This window comes from Euwallacea fornicatus, chromosome 5, assembly GCF_040115645.1.
Source record: "Euwallacea fornicatus isolate EFF26 chromosome 5, ASM4011564v1, whole genome shotgun sequence".
NCBI classification, from domain to species: Eukaryota; Metazoa; Arthropoda; class Insecta; order Coleoptera; family Curculionidae; genus Euwallacea; species Euwallacea fornicatus.
This window is the reverse complement of record NC_089545.1, coordinates 6198605-6217149: the sequence shown is the minus strand read 5'-3', so window position 1 is coordinate 6217149 and position 18545 is coordinate 6198605. Positions and strand designations below refer to the sequence as shown.

The following is an 18545-nucleotide window of genomic DNA, read 5'->3' as shown; positions in this document are numbered from 1 at the left end:
GGGTTAAATGAGACCTCATTGCATCGTTAAAGTTAAAGCTTGTATTTCACGATTTAAACCCTAATTTAAGCGTTAATAAACTATACTATATCATTTATATAATGTAACAACGCTATGCTGGATTTACATAAGGCTCTATGTAACGAAATATAAATTTTGTCTTTAAGTAACTACATTACATGGACCGTTTTGGGACAATTGCCATATATTGCCTTAATAATTTTCCGCGCTTCCTATCTCAATCTACTCTACTACCACAAGATTCATTGGTCCAAATGATTCACTAACCATATGAAAACTGAGTAATCCCTCAATAACAAGAGTTCTACCCCACCTCACTTAATCCAGGGAAAACCCCCTGTGCTTCAGAACCCTTCGTCGAAAGACCAATAATTTGACATAGACTTTCTGATGAACCCCTAATAGGACTTCTAGTAGATCTTAGTTAAATGGAAGTAATATCTAAACTGCCCTTTTAGGGACCACTTAAATTAAAACTCTATAATGGGAGTCTTCTAAATTTTCTGGACAAAATGATGGACTAAAAATGGCATTACATTTACAGTTTAGAATTGACGTTTCCTTTTCTTCACACCCATCCAAAGCTGCACTACTATAGTTGACTTTTATCAAGCAAATAAAGTAAAGATACTGTAAAATTAAATTTAAGTGCACTAGTGCAGCACCGGCAATATTGTCTTTTCACATCCCATCTTCAGTTCTCGCCCCTGCCCGTGCCCAAAGTTGCTGGAAACTTAGCTTAGTATAACAATAAGTATAAATATTTAAGTATCAATGCTTGTTTTCCGCTAATCTACCTTGATGTATGAGTAACAGTAGCCTGTTTATTGTGCTTAAATCACCCAAAAAAGCACATTTCATAGCCCGAAAACCCTCAAACTTTCCAAATATTTTAAATGGAGAATTGTAATTTCTGGATTATTATTGTGCCTAAAAGGTCCTCTTTCAGGGTTGCAAAGTGGGTATGCATAATTGATGGGCTATAACTTATGCTTTCCGTATTTGTCGCATCATTTTGTGTCAATCTGCGCTAATATCGCATATATATAAAATTTAAATTCCTCTATATACAGAGTATAACATGTAGTCATGGAAATATTTCAGTATATAGTACTCTGTAAAATAATGAAGAAATGCTAATAGATTCATGAAAAATAAATCATTTTCGATATATATATATATATATATATAGAAGGTGACAAGGTTGCATAATATTTCTTTAGATTTTTCGATTTTCTTACGTTTTTGGAAAATACAAAACGTCAAAAACAAAATAATTTTTTTTAATGAACGAAACTTAACGATTTTAAAAATTCTAAACAGGAATATGTAGACTGGACTTTCTTAATTTGTACCGGTTGATATTTTTGCAAATTCTACGAAACCCGGAAGACATATCAAAAAAACTGTAAGAGACCAAAAAACAAAAAAATCTAGGAAGGAATTCAAATTTTGTATCAGCATTCTTACAGGCTGGTTAAAAAAAGGATACAAAGCATAAAATAGTACTTGACACATAGAAATATAACACTCTGTATATGACTACCAGTAATTGTGACATTTTCTTGTAAAGGGTCTTAAAAAAAATTGGTGTAAGAAATTTCAAAAATTTAATTCAAAGGCATGCGTGAAAAAAATAGAAAATATAAGAAAAAATAAGAAACTTTGTTTCCCTATATATAGAAATATTGTGGGGTTCATTTTTAACCATGGGTCTATTACAATTTTTTAAATCATTTTACAGAGCACTATCGCGCACTGAATTATCTCCATTATGGTATGTGACACCCTATATGTTCGGTAACATTAAAATTTTCAACAAAGTAAACTATGAAAGTTGATATGTTATTGCTAAAACTTCTCTAAAATTATGTTAACAGTAGGTATTGTGAACACTAACAATGGAATCACTTCTAAAATATTGCAGCCAGTAATTGAGTAATTCGATATTCTTGTAAAAGAGCTCGGTAGGTACAGTTTTGGTTGCCCATAAAGCGGTTGGTCGTATTAAAAACATTTTACATTTGCCGCTTTACACGACTAAAATCCACTGACCAGACCTTGTAATTGTGGACGCGTTTTTTTTTTAATCAAAAAACGCCAAATTACCATACTAGTCACTAAACAAGTTATCGCATTTGGTGCTCCATTTTTTATTAATCTGACCAATTCCTCATCACCTACCCCTCATCATTATACTGCAACAATTCGAACTTTAAAAGTATCACAGACACAAACGCATTGCGGAACAGCATCAATTATCCTATAGTAAAATCCAGAACTTGCTATAGTTAAAACGTACCAATTTTTGAGCTTGAACTGCAATAGTTAATATGTATTTTGATTGCTTAAGTTGTACGAGAACCCGTCTTAAGCATCCCGATTGTCAATCTACTCCTGGTTGGCGATACAAATCGTCAAAATCATCCTCTTTGAGGGCTAAAGGAACCTGAACCCGGCCCTGGGCGCCTCTCTGTCTAAGGGGCGATACTGGTGGGCTGGACTGCGGGGTGGAGGGAGCGGTTAGGGTACCCCCGGCTAAGCCGGAGGCTAGGTCGGCTCGGCTGTTTGAACGTGATGGTGGGGCGGATGAACCTGCACGAAGTTAGACCATTAAACAGAGTATGTAAAACTGACTTTAGTTCTTAGTTTTCTGCACATTCTGGTGAATGTATGTTTTTTGTGGTGGAGTATATGTATTATACAGGGTGTAACATAAGTGATGACTTTAATTTTAAGGAGTGATTCCTTGTCATATTTTAAGCAAAAATGTTCATATAAACATATGCATTTTTCTCATAAATAGTTGCTCGTAGCGACTTCAATAAAGTATACCTTTTTTAAGCAGAAAAGATGAGAGAATCGATTTTTCTATTCCAAAATGGCACACAGGGAAGCACAAAAAAGTTGCAACGGTTTCAGGGGGTCGAAATCGTTGCTGGTGGCGCCCTCTAGAAAATACAGCTAAATCGACTATAAATTTGAATTTTTTATCCCAATAAACCCCTGTATACGAAATTTCATAAAATTATTTCGAAGCAGTCGAAAACTATTAAAGAAAACGCAATTTATTTTTCAACTTTAACACCCTGTATCTCGAAAGGGAAGCAAGTTAGGACATATGTTTATATGAACATTTTTGTTTAAAATATGACAAGGAATCACTCCTTAAAATTGAAGTCATCACTTATGTTACACCCTGTATAATTGGAGACAAATAAATAAAGAAAAGAAAAGTAAAATTGTCAGTAGTTTTAGTTAACGTCATTAAAGTTCCGAAAAGTTGAAACAAATTAGATTAAAGAGTAAGGGCGATCAAATTAAATATGAAGCAATAACGCGAATTTTGTACGTTCTAAAATATGTACGAATAATAAACGTATATTCTGTATTAATGTTTGTAAACACACAGAGAACTTGAGTTGTTTTCAAAACAGTCGGACTACGCGCCAGCACGAGTTCTATAAATAACTTGAAAAGTAGCAAATTCAAAAATCGCGCCATAAACAAATAAATTTGTGTAGTCGGTGCACGCACAGAACTAGTTTAAGAAGCGGGAATGTTGAAAATAAAAAACTAATAAATACAGTTGCTTTTCTTGCTACTGTGAGATTCTTAAACAAATCCGCACTTTAGATATTCTAAAGGAACATTGTTTGATCAATATTTGAATACCTTTCAGGCAATAATAGCCATTTTATCCGAAAAATTCGAAAAAAATTAATTTATCGCAGTTAAATGTATCTAGAAACACAAACCCATATTCCAGAAGCGATACCTGGTTGCCAAACTTCTAAATGATATCATTATCAAAATAAATAGCACATACAAATGAAGAAATCTAATTACACAATGAATTACTCAGAGAATTAATCACTAGAAACCACTCAGCACCGAAATCTCATGGTACATTCGAAATGAAATAAAAATATTTTTACACAGACCATAAATAAGTCCGGCAATGCCGTATTATTCTCGAATATGTCAATCGTTGCGCGAACGCAATTCGCTCGATATAAATACGAGGTAAACAATAGCGGCATCTGTCAGTCGGTTTTTAAAATTGCCGGTGCGATTTTAACAGTTTTTCCACTTTATCAACGTAATTTAAACGTTTTCAGTGATCAAAAATGTCGCGACATGTGCCTATTTTGTTCCGGGACTTACTGCGCCCTTTCAGGCAAATGGAGAACGAGATGCGGGTATTGGAAACCGAGCTGATGCGACCCGGTTCGTTCTTCAACCGGCCCCGCTATTTCCTGAAATATCCAGAGCTGGAACAGACATCAGTGGCACAGTTGAAAGACAAGTTCCAAGTGAAATTGGACGTTGAAGGGTTCAAGCCTGCAGAGTTGAAAGTCAAGACTTTGACCGATCAAAATACCATCGAAATCGAGGGCAAACACGAGGAACGTGAGGACGATCATGGACTCATTTCGAGACAGTTTGTGAGACGATTTGTGCTGCCTAAGGGGCATGATCTCAAGGGAGTTGTGTCTACTTTGAGTGAGGATGGCATTTTAACGATTACAGCACCGAAGAAGCCCCTGGAGGTTACAGAGGAGAAGGTCATTCCTGTGGAGCACATCATGGAGGGCAACCAGAAGTAAAACCAATTATTTCAAATTCACGTAGTGTCGCAATTCTTACTAAATCTGTAAAGTTATTCTATGTAGAGTTTAAGTGTAGAAAGTTAAGTTTTCTCAATTATGCGTGAACTTGTGCAATGTTCTGTAATTTTTTTATTGTTGATACAAAGTTCATTGAGATTCCCAAAGAAACTATTAGCTTACCAAAGATAATTGGGAAGCTAAAGAATTTCTCAATTTTGAAACAAAGTTCAATAAATTTCTCGAATTTAAATACTTAGGAGTGTTATTCTTTATAACAAATTCTTTCACCATCGCGTCAAGATTCGAAAGTAAAACCATAAAATCTCACCTAAACTCCTTAGTCCTGCAGGTCCAGAACTAGGTCTACGATTCGCACTGCGAGTGCTCGTAATGCTCTTCGTACTGCTAGTACTGGGACTCCTATGCATTTCCGATTGAGCTCTATGAGCGCTCTTCCTGCGAGCACTCCGTTGAGTCGCAGACCTATGGACCTTTGACATGTAGCGTGCACCTAAAGCGGAGGACCTCTGTACCTGCACAGCCCCGTAGGACACGGCTCCCCAAAGGCACAGTTTCCTTCGCAAATGCTCCTGGACTGCAGAAGCTCTTCGAAGTTATTGAGCATCAGGGCGCATTGCTCCTGGTCTTTGTACACCAAGGCAAGGCTCGGGTATCGTTCTTTCAGACGTCTGCGCTCCTGGAGGTTTCAATTAAGGATAAACACCACTATTTTGTTGATAATTAAAAATACCTCCAAAAGCCTAACGCACTCGAATTCTTCTAATTGCTTGATGAAGCCCAGATTGGGATTGGCGACGTTGCGGCCTGCTCTGACCACTTTGAGGGCGTCTTTCGAATTAAGGGTTGTGACGGACATAATGTAAGCCACAGCCACTGTTACGCTTCGGGACATGCCGGCAAGACTGTAGTGGGAGTTATAGTAGTTAAAATTGCCCGATAATCAGCGTGTACATACCAATGAATGAGGACGTTTCCATCTCGTAAACGGGCGGCATGGATGAAATCGTTGCACAAAGAGAAGTATTGGCTCAGGTTCTGATCAGGAGTGTCTGAAGCCATGACGCATAGGTAATGTTTGTCCTATAAATATAATAATAATCAGAAAGCACGTGTTGAAGAGTTACCATGGAATGCAGGAAGGAATCGTTCACCATATTGTAGAGGAACTTAACGCCAAGTGAGAAAGAACGCAAGAATATATTTTGTTATTAATCTCGAAAGCATTCCGAATTTATTTCAAATATTCTATCCTTCAAATCCTGATTTACATACAAAAGGATTCAGGATGGGTGAAAGCGAGCTACAAAAATCATCACTGACCCGGTCAAGGTCTGGTGTCATTAAATATACATTAGATATATTGCCAAGTAAAAATCAATCGACCGATTAGACTGCCCTTTAGAGATTTTTAAGGAATATGAGAGTGTAAATCGGCGGCTTTAAATATTTAATTTTATATTTCTCTCCAGACATCACATTATGTTATTCCAGGACCTAATTATCATGTAGATTTCCCTATGGTGAGATACCGGTTAATTATAGCACTTACTGAATGTATCCTCCTTGCTGTATCATGAATAGCGAGAATGTGGGTAATGTTGTGTTTTGACAATTGAGTGGCATCTTTCGAATCTCGGTAATTGCCCACGTAAAGCCCTGGGAGAACCTGCGAAAAAAACTCCTTTCAAAATAACTTAATTTGCAGGTCATATGTGTCGGTCATTAGTCTTCATATACAAACCAAGGCTTGCGTGACATTATAAAGCAAACAAATATGTGCGCCACTTTTTTGTGTTTTTATTAGCATGAAAAATTAGTATCGAGATGGTACCATATATTTGCCTGCAAAACCAAATGCTGAAATTTTCGTATTTGGGCGGGATGATGAAGATGTCTTTGTTCAATAAAACTTCTGCCACTATTTCTAGGTATGGAGCTTGTGCTTTTGATTGAGATTCAGGGAAAGACGCACCTTTCACCATTAAAACCGCTGATTACAGCCTTGAAGCGCAATTTAAATTTAGAATTGGCACGCACCGGCCGAAAGCAGTGGAGGTATAGGAGGGTACAACCCTCCTTAAGAAATTTATTTATAGTAACAATCAAACCTCATAAGAGTTTGTATAGATACCAAAATTGTACTATAATTCGTACTTTTCAGAACTTTAGCTTCGAGCACAAAAACCAGAAAAATTTGAAAATTGTAAACAATTAAACTATCTCTGCCCAATACTTCTATTCGCCTCGTCCTCCTTATTTTCGCCAGCAGTTTCTGTGCCTAAGCATTAAACAGGAAAATTATCTAGTAATCACTTACCTTGTTCATTCCATTCCCCATTTTAGGGGGGAACCGTAAACGTACCCCCCACGGGGCAAATGGACGGCGTGCGTTTACGCTCACCCGGAGCTCGGAAAACACTGAAGTTCTCGCCCAAAAGGGAAAACATGGGAAAACCATTTACAATGCTGCCAGATATCTAATTTTCTCGAGTTTCTCGAGTCATTCTTAAATAAAATTTAAATGAATCGACTCGCGGTATAATTATATTTTAATCAACATTTTGGTCAACTCTGAGCCAAAAAAAAATTTGTCAAGGTTAATTCAGGGATGGTATATTACGGGAAAAATCCGAGTTTTGTTTGGCAATGCCGCAAAGTTTCGGTTTTTCATGTAATATTCAGTGGTCGATATGGGGGATGGTTTGAAAGGTGCCAGGTGGAACGCTTTTAATGTTGCCAAAAATAATAGTTTTGGCGATGGCAGGGGATTCCTAAACCAATTATAGATCGCCTATTGATATGTTTCTGTCGAAATAGATTTTAGCAGCATATTGATCTTCATTTAAACAATGTTGAAGGGAATTTTCTAAAATTAGTAACGTCATTCTTGACGTGATGGTGACGGTTTTTTGTCACTTCCATTGAGGGCCAGAACTTCTCCCTTTCTTCGGTTATCTTTTTGCCTCCGAGTATTGTACGTTATTATATAGAGGGTGATTTATAACGTCCGCACCTTAAACTTGAAAGGAGTTCGTTACAGGGAGTGATGAAAACGGGGTGTGATGGGGTTTGTGATAAGGCGTGGAACTAAAGCGCCTGACTTAAAAAAAGAAACTAGTTTATTCTGCCAGTATCTACTAGAGTTGGTCCTTAATAACTTGAACATGTAAGTAACTATGAATAATATTTTCCAACGAACTTTAATATCAACCCGAAAACGGTCGGTTTATAGGCACATTTATGTCGTTCCCCAACAAAGTCTTATCAACAAAAATAAATACACATTCTTCACATATTAAAAGATAAATAAATTCTGGAATTTTTTGAAACTGCTTTTGCATGGAATGTTCATTTTTTACATAGAGAGAAAATGTACAAACTGCACACCCATGAGAGAGCGAAAGAGAGAGAAAAAGAGAGAGAGAGAGAGAGAGAACACTGTCTAAAAATAGTGAAACTTAAACTTAAAGTTGACTCCTGGACAAATAATAATAATAAATCCCTTAAAATTACCTCAATATCACTATGTATATACGAGAAAGGCATCTACAGTCTAGGTCTCCATATAATCATTTCGAAAAACATCGACTACAACATTGTAGATTTAAGTAATTGCAGATGTGTCAAAGGCCTTCAACAATAGTGCGGAAGACTCCTCGTTGTATTTACATGTGTCTGGTGTTGCCGAAATTGATGCCCGACTGATTGGCACCTTTGTTGGAGCCCATTTGAAGACCGATGATGGTTTGCCCAGCTTTGAGCTTCTCTTCCGAGAACACTCGTTCGTTCTTTTCGGCTTCTTTGGGACCGATGCTCGGTTTTCCGTATTTCCCCACCTGAAAATTTATGGTTGCGTACAGTGCAAGTGTGGGCAATGGTGGTATTGAGTTTGGCGTGCAAGTGTTCCAAGGTTTATAGATATATCGCCAATAGATCAAGTGAAATTGGAATGGCGAACCAAAGAAGCCAATTTTTTTTCTTTGCAAAGTATGAAATTTTTAAAAAAGAAAATTCCAAATTTTCTATCCAAAAAAAATGGAATGGCGCCATTAAAATGGGAGTCATCTTGGAGGATTTTAAGTTTTCCAAGATGGCCCTTATTTTAAGTGCGTTTGCTAAGCTTCATCGCCATTTTTGTATTAATAATTTGAAACTAGTGAAAATTAGTAGTAAAAACTTAAATAATAATGTGATCATCATGCAACTACTTGTAATGATTGCATAGCTTAGTAAAGAGGTGATCAAATACAACGAAATAATTATCATTTAAGGTCAATTAAGCAAATCAGAGTTATGCTTGTCGACAGTACATATAGTTACTGATGGGTTTTAATTGCCGAGTTCCTCCTTCTTTTATGTCCACGGAATCTCTACTCTAATGGCATTAGTGGCATTAACTGCTTTGTGTACTCAGTAATAAAAACGGGAGGAACACACTATGTTAGTTGAGGGTTAGTAGACAATACAACATATTAACAGACATAAAAAATAATACGTGCAATAGGTACAGACATGCAATACTGCTTTTATTATATGCATCAAATCCTCTATGATCATAACGTGTTATTTACAGAGTGCTAAAAGCGATCTAGTCATTTAAATTCTGCTACGAACTAACTTTTCTGCCTAAACTTTGTAGGCAAATGACCACGGAATTGAGGTTCTGCCTCTCCCATAAATCGACGGTCTGGAAGGTTTCTTGGGCAGGCACCCCGAAGCCCTTGGCCGCATCCAAAAAGGCGTTGATGTTTTCCATGCATTTGAAAGCCATTTTCGTGGCGTTGATCTTCTTGATTACGCCCGGCTGAATGGCGTTTGCCAGCCTAAAAATTTAACCCGCTGAGTTTAAAAACGTTTTTGTTTTTTTAGAGAAAGGAGGACGAAGACGATCACACAGATTTCCCATGATAGCCCCCTTTATGGAAAAAAGGCAGACGCCGGTGTGTCCCTGTCAAAAACTTCAAATTTCAAATTGAACCATCTTTTAAAATTTTAAATTCGGCTCCCATTTATGGCGCCTCTTTCGTGGTACCGTGAATTGAACCAACGGAATGCTAGAAATAAACCCTTTAAACCGCAAAAACAGTTGTCACACGGCTGAATGACTCATTAGGCCATATAAGCCGATAGATTTCGCGCATGTATTCATATAATTACGTATGATGTCATTCGATTAAAAACTGGTCATGGCCACAGATAAAAGCCTTTTTCAGAGGATACATTTATGTTGCCAGATTGATGATGTTTATGTCAGGACTGGACTTTTCCCTTTCTGACAAAATTAATGGATGTGAACCACTTACTTGCATAATAACGTGCCGTCTTTTAGGACTTCGTAGAAATTATCCATGTCTCCTGCCGTGTCTATGTCCTCTCCAGTGACGCTTTTCACCCACTCTAGACATTCGGAGGCCAGTTCTTCATTGTATTTAGCATTAACCTAAAAGGAAGTTAATTATTAAATGTCGCTAATTACGGGAGAGAATGAGGCACATATTTGCGAACGTTAGTCGTATATGCCAGATCCGAACTCATTTCGTGTAGTTACTACGAGTACGCGTGAGGCAACAACTGGAAGAAAACAAAATGTTTATTATCTAATTTGAGAATCTTTATGGCTCCCTATAAATCCAGATAATTAACAAATCGGAAAGGGATTTAATAGCAAAATATATTTTTCCCAATTCAGGATTAACTATTATCGAAGTTCATGCGATGCAAGATCAGCAGAGCGCAGTTTTTGTATAACGAAAAATTCCTTCGCTATTTCATCAGGGATTTTTGAAGTCTAATTGAAGGAATCTAGTAAATTCCCTCTAGCGGCTTTATTACGGAACGTAGGGGAAAACATGATAGGGCCATCCTTGCAGACCTCCTCGAGATCTATAACATTAACCAAACTGAGGTCTAACCTGGGTGACCTCCCTGATGGTGGAAAGCCCCGAACGATTTTCCACTCAGTCAGCACCCACACAGCCTCTCAGTTGCTGCTCTCGAAACTGGGTCACAAAAATCGATTTAACCGGGATTGTCCAGTTAACCGGCTGAGCCAGTTTAGGGTAGGTTTTATCAACAATAACTCGTTAATTTAATTGATATTTAGTGGCGGTCAGAGGCAAAGTGCAGCTTCAAATGGTAATGTGCTGTTTAAAATAAAACAGATGTTGCTACGCTGGCGGGCGTTACACAAAGTGCAGGCCCGTAAACGGAATGTAGCACAATTTTCAAAGGTTGCGAAATTAAACTTTATTGCGCCTTGTGACCAAGTTCCATAGGAATTTCAGTGGTCTTCGCGGATTTGCAAGGCATTTCACGCCCTCAGGAAGCCGCAATGGGAGCAATTAAAAAAAGTTAATTTATTATAATAATTTCCTTTGGCCGCTTTTTTAAGCCATCGAAAGGAAGTTGCCATACGAGGTGTGACTCAAATATTAATGTGACGAATAAGTAGTGAGCAAGAGATTCGAGTGTTTGCGTAACTGCAAGGATATATATATGTGCAAATAACGTGACTGCATGAAGATGGAATAAGAAAGCATGTATTTGCCTTCAGATACGGTTCAAGCCTTATTGACTTTACTATAATCAGTCAGAGAGAGAAAGAGAGAGAGAGAGAGAAAGAGAGAGAGAGAGAGAGAGAGAGAGAACGAGAGAGAGAGAGAGAGAGAGAGAGAGAAAGAGTGAGAAAGAAAGAGAGAGAGAGAGAGAGATTGTATGGTGATGGTACCACTATAATTCAACAATGGTGATGTCATTCGCTTTGGAGATGAGTGTAAAATTAACGGACTATTTGCTATGAGCACTAATTACAATAAAAAATCAAAAACTCCTTGAAGCTTGACACACTAAAGGCTTTGAATTTCTAATTAATGCTCGCCTCACGTATAAACATTATAAAGTTCGTTGAATTCCGCTCGTCCCGATAACGCATCTAATACTAACAATAAATGTTTCAACAAGTTCTAACAACAATTTTCAAAAATATTCAGTGACCTCATATTAGTATTATCGCCGATACTTCGTTAATCGCTATTTGCTTTTTGGCTTGTTTATTGAGCTGAATAAATGATATTTTTTCCCCAACTAAGATGAACGTTGAGTTATGATATCATTTTCGTGAGCATATGAGAGGCGAATTGGAAAAGTCATGACTCACAACACCGTCATTTTGCCACCGGTCTTCCTGATTTCTTGTTTGCAATGTGAATTCTCAAAACAACTTTTGCCAGAAAAATCAATTTTGGTACGATCAAATTTTGAAAAAGGCTGGGAGCAAAAATAATAGAAATTTCATGGTCAAATTTACCAACTTTTAGATTGAAGGTTCCGTAATGGCCCATAAAAATGGTGCGTGTATCGGGTATTAAACAGTGTTGCACCAAGACAGTGTTGAGCGTATCAACTTTTGCCGCTAAAGTCGGATTTTGAAAAATTTTGGGAGCAAAAATAGTGGACATTTTGTCTCGAAAGTTGACCAACGATTAAGTTTCAAGTTTCTCAATGACCCGTAAAAATGGAGCATCTATTGGGGAAGAACCAGTGGCGTGCCCAGCCAGGGTCTAGAGCGTTACATTCTGCCACGAAATTCAGATTTTAGTGGTGCTCCACTGCAACATAGTGCGTCATTTAATGGTTCCAGCCCAGAAACTGTTCTCTTTCTACCGTATTCAAAACTAATCCATTTACCAATATAAAAATGGTGAACTTTCGTATGGTAGTTATTCGACTATTTGTTCCAGTGCTAAAATGCAGTCACAGCTAATTAACGGAAGTTATTCGAATAGGCACATTTGTCACAATAAACATAATACTGTTGGATGTACAGGACGTTTCAAAGCCAAGCACGAACTACATTGTACTCAAAAAACATACCCCCATTGCTCTTACACAACATTCCTAAAAAATGACGTCAAAATGACGTGTTCTTGTTTTGAATTGCAGAGTGTCATTGCTCGACTACGTCGCTTTGACGTAACTTATAAAAACGTTTTAGGTCGGAATTGGACCTTTCATGCTAAAAAGTAAAACACTTAAAATGCAGCCACAATTATGTTAATGCAATTTATCTGCTGTTAAAGATTAATTAAACATATCGTTTATACAGGGTATCCTAAGCGTGACCTCTATTTTACTCTACAGTAAATTGAATTGTCTAGCTTATTTGAATGTTTATTAGCACTATAATCCAAAATCAAACATAATGCGAGCATGTGCCATTATAAATTCAAATTAAAGTTAACTTGGCAGCCAGCAAAAGAAAAGGGGACACGAGGCCAAGGTCCTTCGGTTGGCACCTAAAGCTGCACCATCTTATAAGGTGCTGTTGCGAATTTTGATCGGTTCAGTTTATTTATGGCGATTATAAGGTTCCAGCCAACCTTGCAAGGTTCGTCGACGTCTGGTGACTCTCGCCCATATCATGAATTATAAATCAAATCATCAAAGACTGAGAAATTCTTAGATCACCACTGTTAAATAGAACAACACATCAGAGTGAGCGAAAACTCTTACTTTTCTCTGTGTTTCTGCGGCCAATCCGCTCTTGCTGGCTCTGCACACCTCTGGACCCATGGCAGTAACTTAACTTGGGACACTTCACTGAAACTCGGCCACCTTTACTTGGAAAGTGCACATGAAGTAATGTCTCAAATTTACGAATTCCAACCCAGTTAACCCGGGTCCCCACTTCAGAGCAATATGTATGTCAAGTTAAGACTGCTATAGACCTTATATGGGCAAGATATTCTGAAGACCAGCTGAGATATCCATGTGGGAGGGGTTTTGCTTAGCGTGCAGAATTTATTGTTGAAGAAGCAAAACGCATTTATTGTCATTGGTTTACTTTAGCAATAATATGCGTGTGAGGTTTTCATCTCTTTAAGAGCTTTTAGTAAAGGGACACAACATAAAACTTTTTTCATATGAATCCTTAGTGAATATTCGGATATATACAGGGCGCTTAAAGTAAACAGAAAAATAGAGACCGACCGAGAAAGAGAAGAACAGAGAGAAAGGGATATGGGGAAGAGAGAGGGACACAGAAAGGAAGAGGTCGAGAGAGGGATGGAGAAAGGAAGAGCTAGGAAAACGGAGATTCACCTAATAGAAAATCAGATATTTCTCTAATTCATGAAAAGTTCATTTTGACTCAATTTTTCCACATAAAGCCTCAAATTTTAGTCTGCGTACAACGTGAAACACTTATACCTCAAAAATAAGTTTTTATCCCTTCTGTAATTCCGCATTAAATATACAAGGTGCTCGAAAAAAAATCTAATTGGAATGTGACATGTGGTTTACAACGCCAAGTTTCTTCTAGTTGTAGTGGAGCATCCTCGGAGACCAACGTTGAACCCACATATTAGGACGCAAGACCTCCTTTTACAAGATGTCAAAATGACGTGTGCTTACCAGTATTATACAGGGTAGTGATTGTTTCACTACATGATTTGACGTTATTCGTTGGAATGTTCTCTCCCCTCGTCCCATGAGGAAGATATTTTTCGATTATTTTCATGCTGTACTTTAATGATAATAAGCAACAAAGAACTGTTTTTGAGAGCCAAAGGGTGCATATTACTTTCACGCTCGTTTCTATAGCCACCAATGGAGAGAATGAATCAATTAGAGGATATCCTGCTGAGCATCTTGCGTTAAAATGCTTATTAAGCATTTTACATGACCGTAACTGTTCTTTATCATGTTGTACTCGAGTAATCACTGTCCTGCTAGACAGGACCGAGGGTATTTCAGGTTACTTGGAATTTCGAATGCCAATTGCAAAGAAAGCAGGGAAAAAAATGTTTTACTGCATGTCTAATGCATTTTCTTTCTGCTACAAGACAACAAACGTGTACCGGAAATTAGGAAAAGTCGTTAAATTTACATTTCAACATTGCTCGATAGCAGACACCTGTTGACACGTTCGTGTTGTGGGCAGTGGCGACTGTAGGACCGAGAGTCTTGACCCATGAGAAATCTTTCCATTGTATTACCTATATGTGTTCTTTGCCACAGTAAATCTGTTTTTTTCAGGCTGATAGGTAAATAATTACTTACTTTTCTTTGAGCTTCAGCCGCAAATCCGCTCTTAGTTGCCCGGTTGGCTGCCATTTTTTCGTGAATATTTTTCGGAAAAACCGGTTTTGGCTCCAAAACTCCCAAAACACACCGCGTCCGCCTTTCTGTGCTTTTACGTTGACCGTGCGGACCGCGCTTCTAGACTGAATACAACTAATAATTCCCGTTCCTTGTTTGGAGCACGCTCGCCGTGCCGTTTCTTCTTATCTGACAGAGAAAGACGGCACGACCGTGTCGTGGAATTGCGTAGTACAAATCTGCACCTCTACCATGTCTAGAGGGTCTGATGGTCTGGGAAAAACTCTTTATGCCCCGGAGGGCCGAATTGAAGCCTCCACAATGGAATTAGCATTAGAAAGGAGTTGGTTGACGAAATTGTTGGTGCTTGAAAGTTTCATATTAATACACCCTGTATAATGCATTTCATCCTACCTACATAGGGCCCGTCTCAAACCGGTCGATGGGAAACGGTTAAACTGCCTACAAGTGATCGAAAGCGCCAGTTATGTAATTTTCAATTACCTTTCCGAGTTGCTTCTGTACAGCACGGCCCCCCGGTGGAGGGGGGGGGGGGAATCAGCCTAGTGTAGTGGCCGAGACCGGCCCTGCTTCTGTATTATCTGGATTGAATGGCGAACGCAAATTTTCCCCGCGGCGTCACCATGGAGACCACTGACTAAACACATCTTCATCACCGTTCTCACTAGTAAACGGATAATTAATCGAAAAGATGGACTTAGACCATGATTTCGAGTCAGATGATAGTTTCTTCGATGACCCCAAATTAGGGAAAAAGTTGCAGACAAAAACTAGTGATAAAAAATCCCTCGAAGACCTCTTCGGGTTTGAAGACGAAGGCAAAAAGACGGTCCCAAGTTCGCAGGAAGCATCAAAACCCAAGGTAAGAGGTGGCCAATCAGAAAAGAAACTGCACTGCAATCTTACTTAATGTAGGTTCATTTTGATCTGGAGTCTGAGAAAGCAAAAGCGACACCCGACTGGTTGAACAGTGGTCCTGAGAAGACTGCTGTGAATTTAGACGAAATTCTGCCAAATCCCGCAAAAACTGAGAGCAAAAAGCCCTTGGATTTATTCGATGATATCTTGCCGCCTAAAGGGGGCAGGAGATTGCAGCCGTCCAAAGCTGCCTCATTTGAAGATATCCTGAAGGAAAGCAAGGCTGCTGCACCTGACCAAAAAAACACTGTTAGCGCTAATAAACCCGAAGCTTCGTTTGCTAGGAGAGGAAGGAGGGGCTCTAACACTGCAGTCACAGATGTATTGGGGTTATTCAGCTCACCTAGCCCATCTTCAACTGAACATCTGGCCAACACTTCAACTAAGCAGAGCAGCACTCGAGATTGGCTGATGGGGGAAACCAACCCTGAGACCCCCATAACAGCTCAACCCAAGAAAAATGAAGCCATTTCAAAGCCCATTAATGAGCCTCCTCAAGAGAAAATCACCACTCTTCCTCTTGCAACTGAAAATTCTCAGTTTCAAACCAACATTTCCAATTTACAAGCTCAGGAGTCCTTCTTGTTAGTTTCGCTGCAACTGAAAAAATACGAGGAAAGTTTGTCCGAAATTAGGAATCAACAGCACGAAATCCTGCAGAAGCAAGAGCAGCAATTCGAGCTGTTTCTGAGCAAATATATTGAGAAGCAGAAAGGTATTGAGCAAGAGGTGCTGGTGCAACAGGAACGCATTAATGAGCATATAAGGAACCTGGCCCTTCAGGGGTCCAGTAAAAGTGGTGTAAGCAGAGGCGAGCAACAGAGAACTGAAGATGGGAGTTTAGACAGAGTTGTGAAGGCGTTGAAGCAACGGCATGAAGAGGAGTTTTTCCTAATGGAGGAATCTTACAAGTATGGTTTTTATGCTCTTTTATGATAAACATTATCAAAAAATTTACAGGAAGCAGCTAAATTTGCTGGAAAAATCCGCTGACAGTATGGAGCAGCGCTTGAGCGAGGAAATCGCTGCGGCATCCAAATTACATGAAGATAAATTAGCGAATCTAAAATCTCAACATATTGAAGAAATTAAGTTTTATACCGACAAACTTAGCAATTTAGATTTGCAACACAAAGAAGAGATCGACGTTTTCAAGCAGCACCAAAGCATCTTAATAGCGGATATAAAAAACGAGTTCCTGGATAAACTGGAACGACTCAACGAGCAACGCACCCGAGAAAACGAGCTGTTTTCAGGTAGCGCCGATTTGTCGCAGAAACTCTCTTTCAGCCTAGATAAACTGGACAGGAACGAGGAAATATTGGGCCAACTCCGAGATAAAGTAGTCAAAGACTATGATATTTTGAGTTTAGCCAGAGAGCGATCCATAGAAAATAAAGAGAGGGACGTTAATGGTGAGTAGACATGTTACATTGCAGCAGCAACAAATTAACGCCAATTTAGCAATGAGAGTTGCTTTGGAGAAATGTAGAGATCAAGCTGAGACCGACCGTTCCCAGCTAATTTCTCTAGTGAAGACGCTAGAGCAGAAACTTGCGGAACAGAGCCGGAATTGCCAAGAGGAGCGGTGGGCATTGCAACAGGCGGCCGCTACTATTGCAGCCAGAACTGCCGCTTTTGAAAGGGAGATTGAGTTCAGCAGATCTTCTATTGAAAGAGAGAGGGAGCAGCTGAAAGTAATTATTCAAAACTCTTCAATCTGTTACACAGCTCTCTATGAGGAATTTCACTACAGACCCTTAAAGAATCTCTTCTGGCGGAACAGGAGAAAATAACACTGCAATTAACTGAAGAAAAGCTGCAGTTATCAGCGGAAAAATCGCGGCTTCAAGTGACTGCTAAGTTAGTGAACAACTATGAGGTCGAGAAAATTAAAACTGAGGCCCAAACAGCGGCGCAAGTAGCTAGAGAACTGATTGAGAAACTGAATTTGGAACGCAGTTTCGTGCAGAAGCAGAAAGTTGATCTAGAGACTTTTAGGTTGAAAAGTTCTTGAGAGTTCTGTGCGTAAATAAAGCAAACTTTATTAGGAATAAATTGATGGAAAAGGAGCGGGACCTCATAGAAAGAGAGGAAACTTTGGAGGAGTCCAGACGAGTTTTACAGCATAAGAGCAACGAGGACAAAAGATTAACTCAGGAGGCCAAATATCTGGAAAACAGGTACAAGGAGAAGTTGCAGGAATTGCAGGCACAAGCCATGTCATTGGCGAACCGAGAGAAAAAGCTGGCTGAAGAGAAACTACTCCTTTCTAAGGAGAGGCTGGTCCTCTATACTTCGGGGAAATTGCATAGCAATTGTGTGCTGTGCACAGCAGAAAATCAGAAGCTGACTGTCAAAAACGAAGGGTTCTCCAAGAATTCCTACTCGGTAAGTGAAAAAAATAAGGCGAAATTGGAGGTTACAGTTTGTTTTAGAGCCCGTATCCACACATAATAGAACTTCCCGTTTTCCTTGATGAAGATGAACTCAATAGCGAGGTCAGCAAACAGTAGTACCAGGAATAGGTTAAGAATACAGTTAATTATGCAAAAGAGACCAATAAACAGAGTTGGGAGCAGTTCTTGGAAATTTTTCTTTAATCCTTAACGTACTCAGGGTGACCTCAGGAACATTTTCCGCACTAAAGCGAGAACCTGGACAACCTGTCTGATTTTTTTTCGGAGAACACGTGTCGCAGTATCAATTGAAGGGATCAAATATTGCAAGGACGAAAATGGCCGCACCTACCCAATGTAGAGGTTCGCAACACATTTAATTTTTTTGGGGGGGTTCCGAATCAATCCGGAGCGAATTCAGGAGAGGCCAGATGAACCAGTGACACACGATTGG

At 39.0% G+C, this 18545-nt stretch overlaps 4 protein-coding genes across 6 annotated transcripts; 2 read left to right on the top strand and 2 right to left on the bottom strand.

Annotated features, from left to right (window-relative positions):
• Nucleotides 1–26: 26 nt before the first annotated feature.
• On the bottom strand, nucleotides 27–7105 carry LOC136339546 (dual specificity protein phosphatase 22-like). Its single transcript, XM_066282894.1, has 7 exons — nucleotides 6973–7105; nucleotides 6205–6321; nucleotides 5611–5735; nucleotides 5386–5557; nucleotides 5168–5331; nucleotides 4963–5117; nucleotides 27–2616 (listed from the first exon to the last, which is right to left on the bottom strand). The coding sequence occupies exons 1-7, from the start codon at nucleotides 6991–6993 to the stop codon at nucleotides 2408–2410; spliced, it is 963 nt and encodes a 320-aa protein (XP_066138991.1). The 5' UTR covers nucleotides 6994–7105; the 3' UTR covers nucleotides 27–2407.
• On the top strand, nucleotides 4049–4884 carry LOC136339548 (alpha-crystallin B chain-like). Its single transcript, XM_066282899.1, has one exon. The coding sequence runs from the start codon at nucleotides 4152–4154 to the stop codon at nucleotides 4629–4631; it is 480 nt and encodes a 159-aa protein (XP_066138996.1). The 5' UTR covers nucleotides 4049–4151; the 3' UTR covers nucleotides 4632–4884.
• A 651-nt stretch (nucleotides 7106–7756) lies between the features above and the next one.
• Chd64 (calponin 3) lies at nucleotides 7757–14894 on the bottom strand. Of its 3 annotated transcripts, none has more exons than XM_066281924.1 (4): nucleotides 14715–14894; nucleotides 9959–10095; nucleotides 9274–9478; nucleotides 7757–8491 (listed from the first exon to the last, which is right to left on the bottom strand). In XM_066281924.1, exons 1-4 carry the CDS (start codon nucleotides 14766–14768, stop codon nucleotides 8321–8323), a joined length of 567 nt encoding a protein of 188 aa, XP_066138021.1. In that variant the 5' UTR covers nucleotides 14769–14894; the 3' UTR covers nucleotides 7757–8320. The 3 variants fall into 3 exon arrangements, with proteins under 3 accessions (XP_066138021.1, XP_066138020.1, XP_066138022.1); XM_066281923.1 differs by lacking the exon at nucleotides 14715–14894 and adding an exon at nucleotides 13167–13317; XM_066281925.1 differs by lacking the exon at nucleotides 14715–14894 and adding an exon at nucleotides 10149–10219.
• A 126-nt stretch (nucleotides 14895–15020) lies between these two features.
• On the top strand, nucleotides 15021–18276 carry twy (twitchy). The gene is made up of 8 exons (XM_066281922.1): nucleotides 15021–15112; nucleotides 15176–15636; nucleotides 15690–16603; nucleotides 16653–17107; nucleotides 17157–17389; nucleotides 17449–17693; nucleotides 17744–18083; nucleotides 18131–18276. The coding sequence occupies exons 2-8, from the start codon at nucleotides 15466–15468 to the stop codon at nucleotides 18206–18208; spliced, it is 2436 nt and encodes an 811-aa protein (XP_066138019.1). The 5' UTR covers nucleotides 15021–15112; nucleotides 15176–15465; the 3' UTR covers nucleotides 18209–18276.
• Nucleotides 18277–18545: the final 269 nt, after the last annotated feature.

Bases quoted from the DNA above. Each gene is read 5' to 3' on its own strand.
- LOC136339548 (XM_066282899.1), top strand. From the start codon at position 4,152: ATGTCGCGACATGTGCCTATTTTGTTCCGGGACTTACTGCGCCCTTTC.
- LOC136339546 (XM_066282894.1), bottom strand. From the start codon at position 6,993: ATGGGGAATGGAATGAACAAG. The intron at 5,736-6,204 runs GTAAGTGCTATA...TTATATTTATAG, and splicing joins CAGCAAGGAGGATACATTCA to GACAAACATTACCTATGCGT. The intron at 5,118-5,167 runs GTACAGAGGTCC...AAAGGTCCATAG, and splicing joins TGTCCTACGGGGCTGTGCAG to GTCTGCGACTCAACGGAGTG.
- Chd64 (XM_066281923.1), bottom strand. From the start codon at position 13,226: ATGGGTCCAGAGGTGTGCAGAGCCAGCAAGAGCGGATTGGCCGCAGAA. The intron at 10,096-13,166 runs GTAAGAGTTTTC...ACTTCCTTTTAG, and splicing joins CCGCAGAAACACAGAGAAAA to GTTAATGCTAAATACAATGA. The intron at 9,479-9,958 runs GTAAGTGGTTCA...TTAAATTTTTAG, and splicing joins GACGGCACGTTATTATGCAA to GCTGGCAAACGCCATTCAGC.
- twy (XM_066281922.1), top strand. From the start codon at position 15,466: ATGGACTTAGACCATGATTTCGAGTCAGATGATAGTTTCTTCGATGAC. The intron at 16,604-16,652 runs GTATGGTTTTTA...AAAAATTTACAG, and splicing joins CTAATGGAGGAATCTTACAA to GAAGCAGCTAAATTTGCTGG. The intron at 17,390-17,448 runs GTAATTATTCAA...ATTTCACTACAG, and splicing joins GAGAGAGGGAGCAGCTGAAA to ACCCTTAAAGAATCTCTTCT.